The following is a 23,723-nucleotide window of genomic DNA, read 5'->3' as shown; positions in this document are numbered from 1 at the left end:
TTGTTGGCTGATTGCTTGAGTGTCAGAGCTAAAGAGAGGGGGAGCACAAAGGTCATCTCAATCGTCTGAAAACACTGAGGAGACACAGCTCAGTCATTATGAAACAGTATGACCAGCAAAAATCTATTTATAATGGAATATAAAAAAGGTCAGAGACAAGAGCATAGATACACCACCTTTCAAAATATTGAGATCAGTAAAAGATATATTTTTTAAAAGAAATGAATACTTGTATTCAGCAGGAATGCATTAAATTGATCAGAAGTGACATTTAAAATGTTACAAAAGTTTCCTATTTTATATAAATGCTGTTCATTTGAAGAAAGAATACTGAAAAAAAAGTGTTTCATAAAAAAAGTTGTTGTTTGGATTTAAATAGGCCAATACTTAAGAGACTATGATTTGACCATTATTGCAGTGATTATTATTATGGTTTGGCAACAGTTCTTCTGACCTTAATTGATGGAGTCAATGGCCATATTGAGACACATCATGGCCATATTCCAGGATGACAATGTCAAGATTCATCAGGCTCAATTTGTGAAAGAATGGTTGGAAGGGAGCAAGAAGAATCATTTTCACAAGAATTATTGAAAGTCTTTGGGTTGTGCTGGAGTAGACTTTACAGAGTGCTCGACTCTTGCATTGTCAATACAAGATCTTCAACAAAAATTGATGCAACTCTTGATGGAAATAATGTCACAACATTTATTTCCATCAAGAAATACATTCTTTTTTGGTCAAGATCTTGTATTGACAATGCAAGAGTCGAGCACTCTGTAAAGTCTACTCCGGCACAACCCAAAGACTTTCAATGAATTTAAGGTCTGGGCTCAGAAGTGCCAATTTGTGTGAAAATGATTCTTTGCTGACTCTGAAAGCAAAACACTCCATTCGATAGCCATTGTATGTTTACGCTCACGGCACCTTCTGTCAGTCGATAGTCCCTTCTGTAACGTCTGTTGAAGGGTTTTAAGAAAAAAATGTCTTGAGTGAATGGACATATGACAAGTAATGTGAAGAAAAGTACGGTGTCCCAGTAAGACGGCTTCATTATTAAAGACTGACTCACGCATTGAATGGAAGCCCAATGATTGTGTGGGTGGAAAGAGAGAGCAAGAAATGACAAAGGTATTAAAAAACATATGCTAATCGGCATGGCAGAGTGGGTGGCCGATACAAAAGGTTTGGCTGCTGGTTCAATAGCATTTTCCTACAGGTGAAGTAAAAATGATTACCCTGCAGTGAAAGACTTTGGCTTGAACACAGACTCCCCCACCATTATTTTAAAGTTGATTATCATTCTGGCATTTAATTTCAAGTTTTATAAAATCTCTAAGATCTAAAGGCCCCAAAGGCATTATATGAAAAGGAGTTGTTAATGAGAACGTGGAGGAACAGATATGAATATAGCTCATGAATATGGATCTAAGGTGAAGTGTGAAATTTCTGCACCACTAGTGGCATGAAACAGAACTGGGGAGTAAATGATTATTTTGAATTGGGCTGTTTCAATGAATCACTTTATCCAGTTCACAAAACCAGTGTGAATGAACCAGACCGGTGCGGTTCTCAAGATTAGCACTTAACTCGCTGGACAGAAACATCTATCAGTGAATAATAATTCCAATTGGGTCAATTACTCACCCTCATGTCGTTTCACATATAAAACTTGATCAGCAAACATACACAGAAGCTCAACCGAACCTGAATGATGCACAAGATCAAACATCTTCCAGAAGCTCAAATGTGCTGCGTAAAAGCCTAAATTAAACTTGTTCATTATATAAAGTGATCATGTCTCTCCTGAAAATTTGGACTAACCCACTCAGTTCGTATGGATGAATTTTATGATCTCTTTATGAACTTTTTGAAATGTCAAAGTGGTAGTTGTGTTGCTGTCTATGGAGTGATAGAATGCTGTAAGATTTCGTCAAAAATATCTTCATTTGTGTTCCAAAGATGAACAAAAGTCTTACGGGTTTGGAAAGACATGAGGGAGAGTAATTAATGACAAAATTTTCATTTTTGGGTGAACTAACCCTTTAGCTATGACAGGTAGGAATTGATCAATAATTAAAAAAAACTACACTAAAAATAAAAAAATATCTGTCAAGTGAATTTAATCATCACAACATCAAAATGCCCATCATGAAAAATGGATATTTTGAGATTTGTAAGTGTTTTTAATTATTAAATGAGTGTTAGATGATGGAAAAGACCATCTAAATGCAAAAAAAAAAAAAAAAAAAAAATGTACATTTATACATTTTTATTTTGATGAGTTGAAAAAAAATTCTAAATAACAGCTAATAACAGATATGGTACATATTGTGCATTTCTAATCAAAGGACCCAGAATATAGTGTATGAGTCATATCGACCACTTTTATGATACAGTGCATCTGGAAAGTATTCACAGCACTTCACTTTTCCAAAAGGGAACAACATGTGGAACAATACCCAATAATGACAATGGGAAAGAAGTTTGGTTGAAATCTTTGCAAATTTATTAAAAATAATAAACGAAACAAATCACGTGTACATAAGTATTCACAGCCTTTGCCATGACACTCAAAATTTAGCTCAGGTGCATCCTGTTTCTACTGATCATCCTTGAGGTGTTTCTACAACTTGCTTGGAGTGCACCTGTGGTAAATTTAATTGATTGGATATGATTTGGAAAGGCACACACCTGTCTATATAAGATCACACAGTTAACAGTGCATGTCAGAGCACTAACCAAGCCATGAAGTTGAAGGAATTGTCTGTAAACCTCCAAGACAGGATTGCATCGAGGCACAGATCTGGGGAAGGGTACAGAAAAAATTCTGCAGCATTAAAGGTCCCAGTGAGCACAGTGGCCTCCATCATCCATAAATGGAAGAAGTTTGAAACCAGCAGGGCTCTTACTAGAACGGGCCGCCCAGCCAAACTGAGCGATCGGGGGAGAAGGGCCTTCAGGGAGGTGACAAAGAACCCGATGGTCACTCTGACAGAGCTCCAGTGTTTCTCTGTGGAGAGAGGAGACCCTTCCAGAAGAACAACCATCTCTGCAGCACTCCACCAATCAGGCCTGTATGGTAGAATGGCCAGACGGAAGCCACTCCTCAGTAAAAGACACATGACAGCCTACCTGGAGGACTCTCAGACCATGAGAAACAAAATTCTCTGGTCTGATGAAACAAAGATTGAACTCTTTGGCCTGAATAGCAAACGTCATGTCTGGAGGAAGCCAGGCACCACTCATCACCTGGCTAATACCATCCCTACAGTGAAGCATGGTGGTGGCAGCATCATGCTGTGGGGATGTTTTTCAGCAGAAGAAACTAGGAGACTACTCAGGATCGAGGGAAAGATGAATGCAGCAATGTACAGAGACATCCTTAATGAAAACCTACTCCAGAGCGCTCTGGACCTCAGACTGGGGCGAAGGTTTATCTTCCAACAGGACAACGACCCTAAGCACACTGCCAAGATAACAAAGGAGTGGCTACGGGACACCTCTGTGAATGTCCTTGAGTTGGCCAGACTTGAACTCGATTGAACATCTCTGGAGAGATCAGAAAATGGCTGTGCACTGATGCTCCCCATCCAACCAAGATGAAGCTTGAGAGGTCCTGAAAAGAAGAATGGGAGAAACTGCCCAAAAATAGGTGTGTCAAGCTTGTAGCATCATACTGAAAAAGACTAGAGGCTGTAATTGGTGCCAAAGGTGCTTTAACAAAGTACTGAGCAAAGGCTGTCAATACTTATGTACATGTGATTTTTTTCGTTTTTTATTTTTAACAAATTTGCAAAGAATTCAAACAAACTTCTTTCACGTTGTCCTTATGGGGTATGGTTTCCTTTTGTGTCCTTTTGGAAGCTTTAAAGCTTCAAAAAAGCGAAATGAGCGACAACAAGCACATTATTTAAAAACATTTCCTTTAGTGAAGACACATGAGGGTGTGCAAATGTATTCTCATTTTGGGTCAACTAATTGATTAAGATGCAATAATACCAGTACTCAAAAAAAAAAAAAAAACAGATGGATGTTTTCACCTGTAAGTAAGTGTCATTGGGGACATATTGATCCTGATCTCCCATCAGCGAGGTGATGACCGGATGCTTGCCTGCCGTGATCAAAATCTGACTTTTATCTTCAAGAAACACAGGCCTATGTGCAGGACATGCAAAAAAACAACAACAAAAAAAGAGTGAACACATATTTAGATAAGCTGACACAAAAATTCAAGAATGAATTCGCCAACATAAACTTTTGCGAACACAGTTTTGGCACGACACCTTACATGTAAGAGTTGGAATTTATGGTATCAGCTCAACTCACTTTTGAAAAGTCCAGAGGGAGAGGATAAGCTCTGGTGCTCTGCAGAACAGGCGGGAGGGGGAGGCGGTAAGGAGCAGAGGGGGAGTAGTTGGCGGAAACCTCTGCTTTCAAAGTCAAATCCACTCCCCCACACAGACTGTCAGAGGGATATGGAGTGGGCTCTATACTGCATGGGGGTGGGATTCATCCTACTGTTGGACTCAATTCGGGCCAGGGAGAGATGGAGATGTGGGGGCTCCTGGGTCCCCTTACTTTCACTCATCTATGAAAGCTTATGTAAGATGCTTTATGCGCATCTCACGAAACACAAAAGAGAAATAGAGCTTCTTTGTAGATGCTCAGAAATGATTGATTTTATTGCACTATGGTGTGCCAAAAAAGATTACAAATCTGGGAAAACTCCCCACAATTGCTCCCAGAACTACACGTATGTGACTTTTGAATGTTCAAAAAGAATAGAAGTCTTGGAAACGAAGCTTAATATATTTAATTTGGCGAACTGGGCAATTTATGAGGGAATATGCGTGCTTGTGCATATGATTAGGTTTGAAATATGAAAGAGGACAGGAAGGCAGCAAAGAATATGGGAATAAAAAGCCAACTTCATTACCACACCTGCAGTAATTATTTTCTTTAGCAACCTGGGCCAATGAGAAGAGGCAATCCATGGTTGCTAGGTGACACACTGCTTTCCTCAGGATGTAGTAATGGTCCCCAAATAGCCTGCATGGGAAAAAAGATAGAAGGCTATTGAGAAAGAGAGAACGAGCACTGTTGGGACAGAAAGTGAAAGACAAAACACGTTTTATATGATTCAGTTACTACTGCAGCTTCCCGATCCGAAAGTCGACACTGAAACAAATTGCTGAAAGCATGTCAGACAATCAACAGGGCTGCTATAAAAAGGATTTTTATCATATTTCAAAGTTACATACTGAAGGAAACTGATCCACTCGTGATTGCAGTCAATAACCAGCTGCTCACGTAGTTGCTGCAGGCGCCGATGTTTCTCCACAATGAAAGGAGTGTGATAGCGGCCAACAACCTTAGTGCTGTGGATAAAAAGCCAGTTTTAATGCTAAAATTGGTTTGTATCCAACCTACTTTTCAATGTAGAAGTAAGCTATTCCCTGTGAATGTGCAGGACTTCTGACTCATTAGCCACAATAGATAAACAGCTACAAGAATAACAAAGTGCAGTAAACTGTAAAACCACATGCACTACAATACAGTGTGTTTACAATTCTGATAACAAATTACTAATATAATAACAAATACCAGTGTGCAATATCAAGCCATTTTTGGATTGTTTTTGTACAGCTTAAATAACTGGAACTGGCTACTTTGAAATACAAATTATATAGGAGAGGACACTTGGTAGAAGCTCTCTTAAAAAGTAGTACATGGGTAAGATGATGGATTTTCAGAGATCATTCAAAATGATCCAATTTCTCAACAATGGTGCCTACCTGTTGATTTTGACCCAGTCTGATGGGACTATGGATGACATACTGTTCTTTACTTCAATTAGAAACTGTGTAAGAAAAAGAGACAAATCATTGTCAAATTACTGTAGACTGTCTGAAAACCTTTGTTGGATTTTACTATGGTGAAGACCAGATACAGTATTAAAGGCTGGAAATTATGTAAAAAAAAATTAAGCTCAGAATTTGAGTTAAAAAAATATAATTTTATAAACTTAATGTTTTGTGCATGGACACTGTATTTATCACATTACATAGTAACCGGTACATTACAAAAAACAAAAACAAAAACAAAATAGTTTTCACCAAAAATAAGGTGCTATCCTCTCTATCCTTTCCAAAAATTAACATTGTCATAATTTACTCACCCTCATGTCATTCCAATCCTGCATGTACGGAAGAGGATTAGGGCCAAGCAATAATTAAAAAAAATAAAACCATCTCGAGATTAAAGTTGTTAAATTTCGAGAAAAAAAGTCGAAATAAAATGTTGAGAATAAACTTGTTAAACGAAAACAAATTTGTTAAAATTATGAGAAAAATGTCGTTAAATGAGATAAAATGTTGAGAATAAACTCATTAAATTATGAGAAAAAATTACGAATTTGTTCTCATAATTTAATGACTTTTTTCTCGTAATTTAATGAGTTTATTCTCAACATTTTATTTCGACTTTTTTTTTTTCTCAAAATTTAATCTCGAGATGGTTTTATTTTTTTATTATTGCTTGGCCCTAATCCTCTTCCGTATGTATGACTGTGGAACATCAAAGAAGATATTCTGAGAAATGTCTCAGGAGTTTGTTTGTTTTCTGTCCATACAATGGAAGTCCAATGGTCACCAAAACTGTTACCAAGATTCTTTAAAATATCTTCTTTTGGGTCCAGAAAAAAGAGAGAAAATCATATGAGTTTGGAACAACATGAGCATGAGCAGATGACAACATAATTTTCATTTTTTTGGGTGGACGGTACCATTAAAGTCCCCCATATTTGTATGGTCTCATTTGTTTGTCTTAATGATGGTTATATTTAAGTCAGTTCTGTAGTTATGCATTATAAAAAAATAAAAATAAAAAATAAAAAAAATCAGGCAAGATTTCTAGGAGTACACTGGGAAAACATACAAACATTTACTCTGTTTTTGTACAACACTGCTGTTATTCTAGAGAGGGATTTTTTCACACACTAGTCTATTATTATGGTATCAACTCCCAAATCCGTCCCTACATGGCACATAAAATGAATCTCTGGTTGGCCGTCTGCGTCAATCATACAGTCTCTTGTGGTTCTAGGCCAGAATGAGATGACAAGTGGACCAGATTGTATGCTGATATTCAAAAGCATAGCAATGCTAGACTCAGCCATATGAAATAGTGGGAGAAAGTGGTATGGCCAGGGTCTATACTCTGAGGTAGAAAAACTGTTGTGTATTCATGAGGGAATGGCAACAGTGAGCAGATGGAGAAACAGATGTGGAGCTGCATGCAAACTGAAACATTTCAGACATTGTCCTTGTAGTTGTCATCTTCTAGTAAGGCAGTATTCAACAGTATATCTACAGTAGAATAAAATTAGTAAAATAGCTTTTGCAAGGTTGTATGTAATGTAGAAAAGGTAGTAATTATAGACAACTGACAATGAGATCATTGTGTCTTTTAATTTATCATACAGTATTTAAAAAAAAAATGTAACAGGTAATAAGGTAACAGTTGAATTTCAACATTTTGCGCTAGGGAGCGCTTTTTCAAAATAACAGGTGTAGCTTAATGAAGCCGTGAATGAGCACAGAATCATGGGAGTTGTCGTCTTCACCTCCACAGCTGATGGAAAGCAATCTGATGGAACTCAGCCAGAAATCGTGTTCATGGGTAAGATAATGTATTAAAGGTGCCATCGAATTGAAAATTTAATTTACGTCGGCATAATTGAATAACAAGAGTTCAGTACATGGAAATGACATACAGTGAGTCTCAAACTCCATTGTTTCCTCCTTCTTATATAAATCTCATTTGTTTAAAAGACCTCAGAAGAACAGGCGAATCTCAACATAACACCGACTGTTACGTAACAGTCGGGATCATTAATATGTACGCCCCCAATATTTGCATATGCCAGCCCATGTTCCCAACATTATGAAAGGCATTAGACAAGGGCAGCCAGTATTAACGTCTGGATCTGTGCACAGCTGAATCTTCAGACTAGGTAAGCAAGCAAGAACAATAGAAAAAAATGGCAGATGGAACAATAATAACTGACATGATCCATGATAACATGATATTTTTAGTGATATTTGTAAATTGTCTTTCTAAATGTTTCGTTAGCATGTTGCTAATGTACTGTTAAATGTGGTTAAAGTTACCATCGTTTCTTACTGTATTCACGGAGACAAGAGCCGTCACTATTTTCATTTTAAACACTTGCAGTCGGTATAATTTATAAACACAACTTTCTCATTCTTTATAAATCTCTCCAACAGTGTAGCATTAGCCATTAACCACGGAGCACTATCAAACTCATTCAGAATCAAATGTAAACATCCAAATATACACAGTACTTATGCGATTAGACATGCTGCATGATGAACACTTTGTAAAGATCCATTTTGAGGGTTATATTAGCTGTGTAAACTTTGTTTATGCACTGATAGAGTCGAGAGCTCCGGGGGCGGGGAGCGTGAGCATTTAAAGGGGCCCCAGCCTGAATCGGCGCATTTCTAATTATGCCCCAAAATAGGCAGTTAAAAAATTATTTAAAAAACATCTATGGGGTATTTTGAGCTGAAACTTCACAGACACATTCAAGGGACACCTTAGACTTATATTACATCTTGTAAAAAACGTTCAATGGCACCTTCAAAGTTTTATTAACATTACTGTGGTATGAAGGCGGGGCCAAAAGACAATTTACATTGCTGTTTTTACTATGCTTATATGCTGCAGTCAGCCGCTAGTGCCACTCTTTTCATTTGTTGTTCATTTACGATTAAATTTATGTTTCACATCCAAACTCTTTCTTCCCTGAACTTCAACTTTGTTACATTTACTGTACGTTTGATCACTTAAAATTTACACTATTTTAATTCTTTCTAATAAAACATCCACAACTGCTAAATTACTATTCATACAGTTCACATACAGTTCACTTTATTTGATAAATTAAAATTGCGGGGTAACACAACACTGTTTTACTTGGTCAAAACAATCATACTAAATACGTTTGAGTGTGCTGAAAATGATGTTATAACGTTACTCTGTGCGTTCACTCAGTGGCTGGTACGAGACACTGCAGTAAGCTAATAAATTAATAAATAAATATATTATACTATATAAAAATAAATTAATAAAAGCTGGATGACTTGTGTTGCTAAATGGAATGCAATTAATTTTAAAATATAGTGTATGTTGGAGAAAATGCTGTATTACTGTTACTATAAATAAAACTCTTTCTGATTATGCTATGTTAGCCACTTGACAAAATTGTGTTGTCTCTAAGGCATGGTACAAACATGTTAATCGCAGTAAATCAAGATTCAAACAGACTAACCCGTGTTGAACTATATAACAATGGTTAGTTTTCTGTTGATAAAAGGTATCAGAACAGTTGCTCACCTGTCTAATAAAAAGCATAATATATTAAAGCCTTTTTGGTTTTTCTATGGTTTCTACGAAAGTAAAACCAGAAGTCGAGGGTAACGCTGATATGACGTCATTGACAGACAACGCAATGACACGGGCCATTATACTGGTTAAAATAGTTAATTTCTCAGTATTAAAAACATTGTTGGAATCATTTGGGATAATCCAAGTACCAAAGTCAACAAAATATACAACATTGTTTTAGTGGGTTATTGTGCCTATAATTTTTTTTTTTATTTTGCCTCTAATGCAAAATAAAGTGTAGCATATTCATGGAATGTATTAGGTGTCAAAATGCTCAGTTAAAGACAGGAGCTAAAAAGATGATGAGATGGAGATCCTTGATGCTATTACCTGCTGGCCAGACACTGTTGTATAATCCAAAGATGGGTTTTTTAACACCAGCCGAACCTCTCGCCGGTGTTCCATTATGTCTGATAGGACACTCTGGATCTCCTCTTTTCTTTTCTGGATCACTGGGAAGTCCGTCAGATCCACAAACATTTCTGTCTTATTACCCGTCCTAAAAGGACACATTTCAGAGATATGTAATCAGAAAAGCTACATACAGAATAAAAGCATTTTTGCATCAGTTACTTTGCTTTATGTATTGCATGTACAGTATTTGGATTTGGAAATATACACAGGTAAATGTGAATATTCTTGAAGTTGTCAAAAGATTTAACACACTTTGCGGCTTTCTCATCCAGTACTTTCAAGAAGTTGTGGGCAGGGCTTAGAAGCTGAGGCGTGTCCAGCAGGAGGTTCTTTAGAAGGGCAGAGCTGAGCTGTGTTTGGATGGCAGGCATTAGGGCTTGAAGCTCAGTGCTCAGACGAGAGAGAGTGCTGGTGATGAGGAAAAATTCCTGAGTAGAGCACTGACAGGACACAGAAATGACAAAAAAAAAAATTGCATGTAGAGTCTTTAAAATATATTGAAGTACACATTCTACTTCTCATAAAGATGCCATTTTCCTCCAAGATCAATTAACAGCCTCTTTGTAAACTCTTCATAACACTGACAGGTTTAGAAATTAATTATTGTAAACATGGCCTTGTTCTGTACATATTTAAAGGCATTTAAACACTTGCACACAAGTCATTTTTGCAGATTAGTTCCAATGAATGCTGTGTTTGCACTGAAAAGTTACAAGTTAATATGAAAGTTACAATGCTTACTTCAAATGATTACATTTCAGATTTGATTTTATGATAAGACTCATTGAAAGCCTAACAGCACTTTTCAAGATGTTTTTCAAGATATGAACTCTTCAAAGACTGTGAATAATGAACAAATTCCCTTCATTTTGCTTTACTTCATTAATAATGAACCAAAAAACCCTAAAACTATTGATTACCAGAAGAAATAATAATGCTTAGTCGTAACTTACTACTGGGCATCATTAATCATTATATGTCAAATGCAATGGCTCATGTGTATGCAATCTGTAATTTCCATATTTTGATGACAGTAAACACCAAGGAGCCAATTAAATCTCAGCTTGATCTTGTGTATGTTTATAAACATCAAGCCCATTTCCCAAAGGCTTAACATTAGTCATTCCTACTAAACATTATACACTATAATAAGGCAATGCATATCCACTCTCCTTGCTCATTAAAAAAGTGTGAAAGTCCCCCGTAGATCAATGCAAACACTCTCTGACCCTTATTATTGTACATACATTTAATTTATGATGGGAATGCTACTTTGACAGTCTATTACTGGTAAAAAAGATGCATAAAATCAACAGGAATCTACCCGTTCACACCCGTAAGACCTTCGTTCATCTTCCGAACACAAATTAAGATATTTTTGTTGAAATCCGATGGCTCAGTGAGGCCTGCATAGCCAGCAATGACATTTCCTCTCTCAAGATCCATTAATGTACTAAAAATATATTTAAATCAGATCATGTGACACAAAAAGATTCATAATGCTCCAACACTTCCTGAAGCAGTGTTTTGAAATCAGCCATTACTATATAAGCACACTAAAAATATTCTCTTCGCTTTATAATATTAAGATAGAACCACTGTACTCACATGAACTGATTTAATTATGTTTTTAGTACATTAATGAATTAATGACATTATTTTCATTTTTGGGTGAACTAACCCTTTAAGCCTCATCCTTGATATTTAATGATTTTAATCCACCAATAATAAAGTTTTTGTACAAAACTACATTTAGACCTTTAACGCTGGACATTTTGTTTCATAAATTCTAAATTTGGCTTTTGATGAATGTGTGTTTATAAAAACAAAGGACAATGAGATGACAGAAACAGGCAGGTGAGGCAGGGTTATTGAGGCCATTCTGTCTCTCCACACATGCTAAAAAACAATAATCATTCCCATTCCTGCTCTCACTCGTCATTATGCTAATAGAGCCATTCAACAGAAACACGCCATTAAGCACCATCCCTTCAACCTCCTGCCTGATTCCAGAAACAAATGGAATGATTTTTGAAAAAAAAGAAAAGAAAGAAAGAAAGAAAGAAAGAAAGAAAGAAAGAAAGAAAGAAAGAAAGAAAGAAAGAAAGAAAGAAAGAAAGAAAGAAAGAAAGAAAGAAAGAAAGAAAGAAAGAAAGAAAGAAAGAAAGAAAGAAAGAAAGAAAGAAAGAAAGACCACTACAGTCTAAAATATACTGTTGCAATTGTTTTGAACTAATTTTGAATTGCAAAGGAAAGGGGGCTTCCTGGTGGACCTGTGTAGAAGAATTGTTTCAAACAGATACTGATTGTTTATGTACTACAGGCTTTACTTTCTTGTGGTAGATACTGCAAAGTCCTCTCTCGAGGTCGGGTAGACGAGTTAGCAAAGACTGAAGAGAGGGAAGGACACTGGATTCAGAAGACAAAATTTCTGCCACTGCCTCCTGGCGAGCCTGGATATCACTGAAAGAGAGAGAGAGAGAGAGAGAGAGAGAGAGAGAGAGAGAGAGAGGATTTGAAAAATAGCATAAACAGAAGCAGGCAAAGTAGTAGGGATTGGAGGAATTACAGTCAACAGATGCTATGTACACAAACCATAAAAAACACTGGAACAAAATGAGGCTTGTATTACACCATAAACAGAAGCAAAGTTTAAGTGAAGCAGCAGTGTAACCTTAACAGCTCATGTTGTGCTTTTCTGCTGCATAGAGAGCTGTGACATACTTTAATAAATACTTTCCTTTATTAAAGGTGCCCTAGATTCAAAAATTGAATTTACCTTGGCATAGTTGAATAACAAGAGTTCAGTACATGTAAATGACATACATTGAGTCTCAAACTCCATTGTTTCCTCCTTCTTATATAAATCTCATTTGTTTAAAAGACCTCAGAGGAACAGGCGAATCTCAACATAACACCGACTGTTGCGTAACAGTTGGGGTGTACGCCCCAATATTTGCATATGCCAGCCCATGTTCAATGCATTACACAAGGGCAGAACGTCTGGATCTGTGCACAGCTGAATCATCAGACTAGGTAAGCAAGCAAGAACAATAGCGAAAAATGGCAGATGGAGCAATAATAACTGACATGATTCATGATAACATGATATTTTTAGTGATATTTGTAAATTGTCTTTCTAAATGTTTCGTTAGCATGTTGCTAATGTACTGTTAAATGTGGTTAAAGTTACCATCATTTATTACTGTATTCACGGAGACAAGAGCCGTCGCTATTTTCATTTTTAAACACTTGCAGTCTGTATAATTCATAAACACAACTTCATTCTTTATAAATCTCTCCAACAGTGTAGCATTAGCCGTTAGCCACGGAGCACAGCCTCAAACTCATTCATAAACAAATGCAAACATCCAAATAAATACTGTACTCACAGGAATCGATGTATTCATGATGTAAAGATCCATTTTTAAGGTTATATTAGCTAAGTGAACTTTGTGTTTGCCGTTTAAGGCAGTTGAGAGCTCGCGGGGGCGGGGGAGTAGGAGATTTAAAGGGGCCGCACACTTAATTGGTGCATATGTAATAATGGCTCAAAATAGGCAGTTAAAAAAATTAATTAAAAAAAATCTATGGGGTATTTTGAGCTGAAACCTCACAGACACATTCAGTGGACACCTTAGACTTATATTACATCTTTTGAAAAGGCACCTTTAAAACCCTTTGATGCAACATGGGTCAAAAATGACCCGGCTGAGTTTTTATTTTCTATATCTTTGCAAGAAATTAATTTCATCCTTCAGTATTACAGGTATTCCTCAATTAACTTCTTTTTGATCATCACAAATCCTCATTTAAATTTTTTTCCCCTTACTTTTTGAATAAAAATAATTTTTGTATCACTACCCTTCTAATGCGCAACATGGGTCAAAAATGACCTGTATTCATTTCCTATGTAATTTCAATCATGGTTGAGTGTTTCTTTGCTAAATCTATAAAATAAATGTATTTTATCATTCATTTATTCCAGGTATTCCTTAAATATCTTGTTTTTAATTGTCAAAAATCATTATGTTCATTTTTTTCTTTTTTACTTTATAAACAAACACAGTTTTTGTATGTCTACATAAATTTTACAAATAAATCTATGTTATTTCAATCCATGACTGAGTGCTTCTTTGCTGAATCTTTGAATTTTTGCCATTTTGTCTCTGATTTTGTCATTTATTTATTCCAGGTATTCATTAAATATATTGTTTTTTGATTTTCTACAAATAATTATGTTTATTTTTTTCTTTCTTACTTTATAAACAAACACAATTTTACACACATGGGTCAAAAATGACCCATATAGAAATCTTTAATATTTGCAATTTTTTTTTATTTACTGCATATTTACTGCAGACAACTGTTCATCTGCCACACATTTCAAAGGGTTTTACATCTTAACAAGGCTACTTTTGTATATTTGATGGATTCAAGTCTTATTATATTTAATATATAAGGCTATATATTTCATAATTTTTTATTTTTTGTCATAAATCAATGCAATTGGTCATCCTTTAAATCTGTCAGTGTTCCTGAAAAGTAACAGTTTTGGACATATACAACATGGGTCTACAGTGACCTGAATGAGTTATTTTCTATATTGCATATATTACAATAAATTAATTTCATCATTCATTATTCCAGGTATTACTCAATAAACAAATCCTTATTTAAATTTTTCCTTTCTTTTTGAATGAATATTTTTTGTCATTATCTTTCTAAAGGCCAAAGTATACTTCACGTTTTATGCGTACGTGAGGGTCAGCATACAGATTTTTGTAACTTTTTATAATTTCCACCAGATTTCTGTAACTGTACATGTGCAACCTGCACATACACATTTAAGTTGTGTTCGACTGTGCGCAAAGTATACTTTCAACTTTTTTTTACAGTCATGTCATCATCCACCTCAGTTCTGTTGAGGACCAGCCGCTAACACTCTAGATAAAGAAAATCAAAAGCACAAGAATATTCAAATATTCAAATTCAAATACACGTATTATATATTTTCACTGTTTCACAGAAACCTTGATCAAAACGGTTACTTTTTAGGAACACTGATAGAAGTAAAAGGTGACCAGTATCATTGGTTTATGACAAAAAATAAAGATTATGAAATATAATATAAAGCCTATTATATTAAATATAATATGACTTTCATCCATCAAATATACAAAAGCAGCCATGTTGAGACGTGAAATGTGTGGCGGATGAATAGTTGTCTGCAGTAAATATGTTCCTACTTGCGAAAATTTGCAAAGGTTTCTAATATGGGTCATTTTTGACCCATGTGTGTAAAATTGATGTAGAAATACAAAAGCTATGATTTGTGAAAATCAAAAACAAGATATTTAAGGAATACCTGGAATAAATAAATGACAAATTACATTTATTTCAAAGATTCAGCGAAGAAACACTCAACCATCATTGAAATTACATAGGAAATGAATACGGGTCATTTTTGACCCATGTTGCGCATTAGAAGGGGTTTTCATAGCTTGCGCATCTAAGGGGTAAAGGCTATAAATTATAAAACAACAGTCTACTTCATTATTTAATGCTGTTTCATAAAAGCATACATTACATTTTTTAATGTATGCTTTTATGAACTAGCATTAAATAATGATGTTGTGTTGATAAAGAGGTTTATAGTGTTTTTCCAAACTTTTGTGTTCAACACAGAACTCTTAAATCTAATGTAGCACCTGCGATCAAAATAAGCTTCAAGCTTCAGTCTTGAAGTGTGCTCTTGACTTCAGTGGTATCCAAAGGCATTTTTTGTTGAAGAACGAAATGTTTTTCTTTTCCATATATTATTTATTTTTGGCTGTTTTATAAATCAGTTAGTACTATAAGAAAATATTCTTAACTGATATATTGCTGTATCTTTTGAGAAGTGGCTTTAAATATCTACACTACTACTCAAAGGTTAGGGGTCAGTAAGATTTTTTTTAATGTTTTTTAAAAGTCTCTTATGTTCACTAAGGCTGCATTTACTGTAAAAAAAAAAAAAAACTGTATTATTGTGAAATATCATTACAATGAACTGTTCTATTGTAATATTTTAATTATGCTTATTATATTTGTGGAAACCGTGATGGTTTCTTTCAGGATTATTTGATGAAGTTTAAAAGAACTTATGTGAAGTAAAAAAAAAAAAACTTTTTATAAGGTCGTTACTCTCACTTTTAATCAAATTAATGCATCCTTCTTGAATATAAGTATTCATTAAAAAAATAAAAAATCATGAAAAAATTGTGAGGCTTGTAAAAACAGTTTAAGATCATTCCCTGTATGTCAAGAGACACACATGAAGGATACTGCATCAATAATGTATCGATCTGATTGCATTGCCCACTCCTTTCACCGACAACATACAAGCATTTACATGGACATTCAGTGGCATGATATTCTGTGTGTCAATTCAAAAACATTCCCCACCATGTCTGTTAAGGAGGTTTGGCAGGAAAATATGTGGATTTAAAGATTAAATTGTAGTAATATGGAATCTAATATATTTATTCTCCACAAACATAATCAGATCTTTGCAAGCATGCATTACGTCACACAGATCCAAACAATCCCCTACAACTAGGGCTGCACGATTAATCGCATGCGATTGTCACGCGCATTTCGTCAGTAAAGCCGGTTCCCTAATTACCGCTAAATCGCCAACACCTGCTTTCAAATGGAGCGGCATTTAATAGACAGAGCCGTAGTTCACTGATAAGACATGCAATATCACGTTCATTATCGAACGCGATATTGCGTGGCTTGTCAGTGATCTACGGTTCTGTCTATTAAATGCCGCTCCATTTAGCGGTAATCAGGGAACCGGCTTTACTGACGAAATGCGCGTGACAATCGTATGCTATTAATCGTGCAGCCCTACCTACAACCTTTAAAAGGCATATAAAGATGGCATCAGGTTGACAATGCCTTGCCAATTTAACTCTGGAGAAATAAAACAAACATTTAAATTTGAGAAATATCCAAATAGTATCCAAACTCTTAGAATAAAAACTTGCATTTTATGGCAGTTTATCCATTTTTATATGCAGTAGTGTTTTCACATAATCCATGGGGGATTTTTCAATCGAACCAGAATGAAATTGTAATCCCATCAGTGGCTGAGAAGAGGGGTGCAAAGTTCCTCCATTTGCAAAATACTGTAGGACTTGGATTATCCTAGGCTCAGAGTTTAGAGTTCAGCATTATCTGTGGTGGTGTAGGGAATATCTGGGCATGCCACTTCTATTCAGCACATGCAAACACTGTCCATGTGGCATACTAGCATTCAAATCGCAGCGATGACATGATAATAAAATTAAATAATGACTCACATCACAGATTTCAGCGGCTGGCTCACCCACTTTCTTAACAGTCTCTTCCCAAATGGAGTCTGAGTGTGATCCAGAACCCAGAGCAGACTGCCTTTTACTGAACCTGTGGTCTGACAGCAATGAAAAAGTCATCATTAAATCCAAACCAACATCCTAGATAATGGATAAATCACTTCGCTATCAAGACACAAATGCCCATGTTATTTTCCAGGCAGTCTGTAACACAAGGCAAAGAAAAATGCATCATTTAAATTAATTTAAAATAATTTAAAACTACATAAAAAGACCGCTTTAAAGTTGACAGTTCACATTAAACAATTCACTATATCATAATGTAAAGTTACATTACTTAGACAGGATTTTTTTTACATTTGTCCACTGTAATGGATGTTGTGTTTCAATGTAAGCAAAAGAAGTATACTGTTTACTACTGCAAAACAGATGTGATTTCAGTAATTCTAGTACAAATTTTGTCTGATCTTCACCAAAATGGAGTCAGACTATCTTCAGTCCATGCCTAACAAAAGTTGTCCTATGGATATTTTGTTCTCAAAATAATTTGCCTGGTACTGACATTCAGCTGGGGCAGAGATTAAAAAACAAAACAAAAAACAAGAGCTGGTTGTTGAAAGGTTACAGGTTATAGTCTATAGCCCATAGTTGTTGCTTGCAGTAATATTTAATATTATTATTGTTTTTATTAACTTTATATTGATCTTACAGTGTTTTATTTGTTACAGCTGTAATCATAGCTTGAATGATCTACTGTGAAATTGAAAAATCGATAACTGAATTCCAGCAATTAGTCTACACATTAAATATTTCAAATTTAGTTGAAAGACTTTTTTATCTGAGGCCACTAGAAAAAAAAATGCTTGTAATCAAATTGTTTCCATACAAAATTAAATTATCAGTCTAATATAATTTGAGTGAAAAGATTAAATGAAAAATACACATTAATTAAAAAAATGGGTTTGTCTCTCATTTGCTTGAATATCAACAGCACTCAAGCTGCATGAACTCCACAAGTTTGTGTAAAAACTAATGATCATCTTCTCCAGCATGATCCAAAGAGCATCTTGAGCTTCAATAGAAGAGCATCTGACACTCTGTACAAAGAGTCACAAATTCACTTAGTCATCTAAAATGTAGAATTTGAAATATTCCTTACTCATTTTCGTTTTGTGTGCGCGTGCGTACTTGTTTCCATGTTTCCATCCACCTACAGTCAAACCAAAATGTATTCAGACACCTTGAATGTTTCATTCATTAATACAGTTTATTCAATATAATTTAAAAAAATGGTAATAAAGCATGACATGACCTGTGTCAGAAAAAAATTGTGATTATGTCAGATAACACTTAAGCAAAACATGGTCAGGTCAAAGTGTCTGAATTATTTTTGGTCCCAAATTTTTATCAATTTTACTGGTAGTCCACTGTATACAAAAAAAAAAAACAAAAACAAAAAAAAAAAAACACTGTATATCATTTTTGGGTATAATATGTCACAGTTTACTTTATTTTTCTATCATCTCTTACATAAATGAACTATAGTGTCCTGCACCCACTAGTAAAAATATATTAAAAATATCAAAAATAATTTTTGGTTTGACTGTATTTTCATGCGCATTTTCGGATATTGCATTAAAAAAGCTGGATGTAAATGTGCATAAATTAAAAAAAAAAAAACTTGCATTAAAAACTTAAGCGTTCAATTGAGGTTAATACATTTTTTTAATCTGATAAGAATACAAGGCCATAAACTATGATGGAAGCATATTTACTGAATAAATCCCTCGATGTGCAACAAAAACCTCCCGTGATTTTGCTGCAACAGAGCATGTGATTGGATAACTGGACTAACCGGCAGACTCCCAGAAGTGTCTCACATGATTGTGTTCCCAAACACCATCATCCAAAAGCAAGATAACATGATGGCTTTTATTGCATTTCATCTGAGACGCAAGCAATTTATGATGGAGGAAAAAAGAGACAGTGGCACAACTTCCATTTTTATCACAGATTATTTCAATTTTGCACACAAATTCAATTCGCAACTCAGGATGGAAACACAGCTAGTGACACTGATGTATGCAATCACAAAATTAGGCCCTCCCCTTAACAAAAACCAATCAGAGGTGGTCTGTGGAGAATCAAACATGTTGTGTAAATGGCAATCTTTCATGGCTGAGCACATGTGATCGGATCACCCAAGACGAATGTTAATACCAGATGTAAACAGTATGACTGTTTGTATATAATATTCCATCATCCAAGTTTTCCTCCGTTAGACTGACCTGGTTGCACAGGATTTCCAGGTTCTTCATGGTAGCAGCATTGAGCAGCATATGGTCAGCATCACTCGACAGCCGCTTGAATGAGCTGCAGACATCACAGAACAATCAAAATGTGTTTTCCACAAGAGCAGCTACTGCTTCATAATTACATCTACACATTTCTACATATTCGAAAAAATGTGAAAACCAAGTCAGAAAAAGCAACGTGAAAACCAAGTCAAAAAATAGAAAAACAAGTCAGACACAACAATACACAGTCATGACCAACTATTAGTCAGCAAGGCCCCATTTCAGCTAATGATGCATGCTAATTAAGGCTCTTTCAGAAAGTTTGTGAGGTCAAGGCCTCTTATTTTTCTTTAAACAACATGCTTAATCAGTCTGTAATTACAGGAGGTTACTGAACATTCACACATCAGGGGTGACACGCTGATTCAGATTCGGCTCTGTTCCCTGCTGCTACACTGTACTTGGATAAACGAACACCCTTGTTATTACCTATATGCCTGATGGAAGTAGGTGTGAGATGTGTCTGCTTTAGGTGGGGAGGGAAAATAACAGGGTCTCATAATAGGTTCACACTAAACCACTGGATTCTTCAATGTGTTTGAAGCAAAAGCCAACGACAGGAAAGTGTAGGTGTAGCAGACACTAACTCATTCAGGAAATACACAGTGAACACATAATTAACACTCTGTTGAGTTTGTTATATTATTATTCATATAAGCATTACTACTAAGCAACTGTTAAAGCAGAAATCCAAACAGAAACCAAAAGGAAAGGGGAAAAAAAGGATTTAAATGGATATTTCACACAAAAAGGACATTTGTAATTGTTTTTTGGTCATCAAATTTACTCATTCTCAAATTGTTGTCATTTTTGGAGCACTTTCATTGTATGGAGAAAAGCAGCCAGAACATTGTGCTAAATAACTCAAACATTTTCCATTCTACAGAACAACGAAAGTCATACAGGCTTGGAATGACATGGTAATAAATAAAGATAGAATTTTCACTTTTGGATCAATTATACCTTTAATTAAATCTTTAAGGCATTAATGAAAAGTATGCAAGGTACTGTACCTGGAACACATTAAAATCTTGTCTAGCTTAAATTCAGCCAGATACTGGATCACAGGACCAAGACAGCAGACAATCGGGCTCTCCAGACCCATACAGAGGGAGTAGGAACCTATTTACAAAGGGGGAAAAAATTATGTAGACATATTCACTGCAATTCTCAATTGTACTGATTGATAGTTATACATTACAAACAATATGCGTTGAGCTTTTAGCATAAGTATGCAACTGGACAGACTGAGTCTGAGTCAGTTCAGGTGTCATTCTGAATCATTCAAAAGTTCAATTTAATACTTTTATTCAGCAAGGATGCATTAAATTGATCAAAAGTGACAGTACAATCAAGCTGATTTCTTGGGTTGTCACAATTCCAATATTTGAGTAGTCGATAAATCATGAAAATGTATAATTCTTTATAAATACATATAACTAATGTTCCTGAAATCACTTTATTAAAACATTTAAACATAAAAAAAATACCCACAAACTAAATTAAAACAAAGGCATTTAGGCTTAAATTAGCAAATGCTTTAAACATTAAGCAAATGTTGCTGACATTTTCATCAAGTAATTACTCAAGTAAACAGTCATTAATTAAATCAAAACAGGAGCAGAACAGAACAAATAAAAACACAGCAGAAACAGAAACTAAGTAAACAATGCTTGAGGGTTTTTTTTTGGTATCTAAAAGTTGTTCAAGTGAAGTAAACATACAGTATAGAAACTGAAAAAATGCAAAATCAAATGTAAATTTGAACTACCTGAATCATTCTTCACTGAATGGTTATTACATATAACATTAACACTAATTCAATGCTTCAGGTGTATGACTGAGTAACCTATAATTAATTAAAATCACCAACACAGAGTATTTCCCTTTTAGGCCTAATTTTGTTCAAGTTCATGTTTGGATGTTGATTTTTTCCAACAATACTGTAGAAATACTGGATTGCTACATTGTTTTCATTTAATAGATTTAGACTTGTGACTTTTACATAGTACAAAAAGCAAGGCATCAAAGCATCAGAGGAAACTTCAGTGATGGTAAGGGAGTCTGCTGTATGCCATTAATGGATCCTGAACAAGACAAAGAGGTGATTTAGTCCCAGTCTTGACAGGAAAAGCCACCACCTCTTGTCCTACACATGTCCAGTTTAAAAGGACAGCAGATATTGATCTGCCTCCCTTCTGCCTACAGGGAATGATTTTTCAATTAAACATACTGACCTCACATCAGTTTGGGCAGACATCTCTGTCCAAAAGACCAGCTGATGCTTCATCATGACTGGAGGTCAGACATCAAAAGACAGGAGACAAAGATAAAGTAATTTACCCTTTCCCTTGTTTTCCACAGCTTGATGAGGTGTGTCTCTGTAGAAGTCTTTGATAATTCCCATCGCAGTTGGGTATTCAAACATGGCACTTTCTCGTTTCTCAATGCGAATTCGGTCATCTGCTTGGACACTGAGAGAGGAGACAAACAGGAGGTTTACATGAGACAACAGGAAATCACACCAGGTAAAACTTAAAGATGTTCAATGTGAGAAAAGGAAACCCAAGGGAGTTGCTGTATATTTTGTAGATTTTGTGTACCATATTACACTTCTGAAACAAAAAAGAAAATGTTCAAAAGAGAGCTTATCATTAACATTGACAAAAAAAATGTTAATGTTATCAAAAATCAAAATTTGTTTTATCGATAGTTTTAAAATTTGCAATGTCAGGTTAAGTGGCCCGCCACTAATAAGGAAAATGATTGGCATCAGTTTGATTAGGACATGGACCAGATCCTCCAAGTAACAGCCAGAGGGGATGCTGACCGGAAGCTGCAGATAATATGCTCAATGATCATCAACATAGTTGCTGAGAGATTTGGCCTGAAGGAGCAGCGTTTGAACAGCGGTACTACGGGACCAAATCGTCGGGAGGAGAAGATCTGACAGAGATCTTATAGAGACAAGATGTTCAAGATGTACAAGATGTTCCAAACAAGATCAAGGACCTCATTCTGAACTATTACAACTGCTTTAGCTTGAGAGTCACCTCTGGATCAATAACATCTGGCTGGATAAAGGAATAATGACAGGGTGATAAGAGTTCACGGTTTCCCCGAGCAAGAGGTGCTGCTTTACAGAGAGTCCACTGACAAAGTCTCCTCGGCTGGCATAGAGGTGAGGAAAGCGTTGGGCCCAGGAGGCAGTCTGCCATGCTGAAGCACGGCTGAGCCACAGTGTGCTGGTGGGGACAGTGGCGTCAGGACGTGCAGGGCTTGGCTGTATCCAAAGAACTCAATACGACAAGGCCCAACTGGTCCGAGAAGAAATCCAAGCAGGGGTGAAGGAAAGACATATCTGTAGAATGTTTGGGGATGTGACAACAAGGGGCGTGGACTCGATCGTAACAGGTGATGGTCCGAAAGATCTTGTGTTCTGAGTTGTGGAGGGTGGAGCCACACCGGATCCAGTTCCCTATCCATCAACACAGGGATCTCTCTCAGCAGGCACCAGCAGTCAGCACAGCATTCAAATGTATTTGTCAAGGATGGAGAGAAACCACCACGGATCAGGAACCCAGCAGGGGAAATTGCAGCTAAAGGTCGACCTGGGAAAGCAGCTCAGATTCCGAGAAACCATCGCAATGACCACGCTTAGGCCTGACATGGTCCTCCTTTCAGAATCATCAAGGCAGGTGGTCCTACTGAAATTGACTGTACCCTGGGAAGTCTGAATGGAGTAGGCATTTGAACAGAAGATGGCCAAGTACGAGGAGTTGGCAGTTGATTGCTGTAGCAGGGGATGAAAGGCTGGCTGCAGAGGGTTTCGCTCTGCAGGGCCCTCAAGCTCCTGGGAATCAGGGAACTGCACAAGACAAAAGCCATCAGGAACATCATGGATGCCGCTGAGAAGACATCTAGATGGCTGTGGATCAAAAGGGGTGATCCGTGGACCACACAAGCTACCTAGCTACCTAGATGCCTGGGCAAGGGTATATGATGTTGAAAGACCCCAAACACTAATGACCTCAGGTTACATCACTGATGATGTGTCTAGGTTGCACCGTTAAGGTGTGTTTTAAAAATCAATCTCCCATAAAAAGAAAATTATAAA

General features: G+C 36.0%; 1 protein-coding gene across 2 annotated transcripts in view; it reads right to left on the bottom strand.

The window, feature by feature from the left end:
- msh3 (mutS homolog 3 (E. coli)) overlaps nt 1-23,723 on the bottom strand; it is an 81,689-nt gene that overhangs the window by 37,291 nt on the left and 20,675 nt on the right. For both annotated transcript variants that reach the window (XM_067407563.1, XM_067407564.1), the window contains exons 9-19: nt 21,950-22,080; nt 20,620-20,728; nt 19,538-19,622; nt 17,238-17,347; nt 12,219-12,351; nt 10,141-10,328; nt 9,805-9,973; nt 5,799-5,863; nt 5,265-5,381; nt 4,945-5,052; nt 4,044-4,158 (exon numbers count right to left, since the gene is read on the bottom strand). In XM_067407563.1, coding sequence (XP_067263664.1) covers nt 4,044-4,158; nt 4,945-5,052; nt 5,265-5,381; nt 5,799-5,863; nt 9,805-9,973; nt 10,141-10,328; nt 12,219-12,351; nt 17,238-17,347; nt 19,538-19,622; nt 20,620-20,728; nt 21,950-22,080 — 1,330 coding nt within the window. The remainder of the gene's footprint in view (nt 1-4,043; nt 4,159-4,944; nt 5,053-5,264; nt 5,382-5,798; nt 5,864-9,804; nt 9,974-10,140; nt 10,329-12,218; nt 12,352-17,237; nt 17,348-19,537; nt 19,623-20,619; nt 20,729-21,949; nt 22,081-23,723) is intronic.

This window comes from Chanodichthys erythropterus, chromosome 13 (genome assembly GCF_024489055.1).
Source record: "Chanodichthys erythropterus isolate Z2021 chromosome 13, ASM2448905v1, whole genome shotgun sequence".
Lineage (NCBI taxonomy): Eukaryota > Metazoa > Chordata > Actinopteri > Cypriniformes > Xenocyprididae > Chanodichthys > Chanodichthys erythropterus.
The sequence above is the reverse complement of the archived record's forward strand: the minus strand, read 5'-3'. Positions and strand labels throughout refer to the sequence as shown.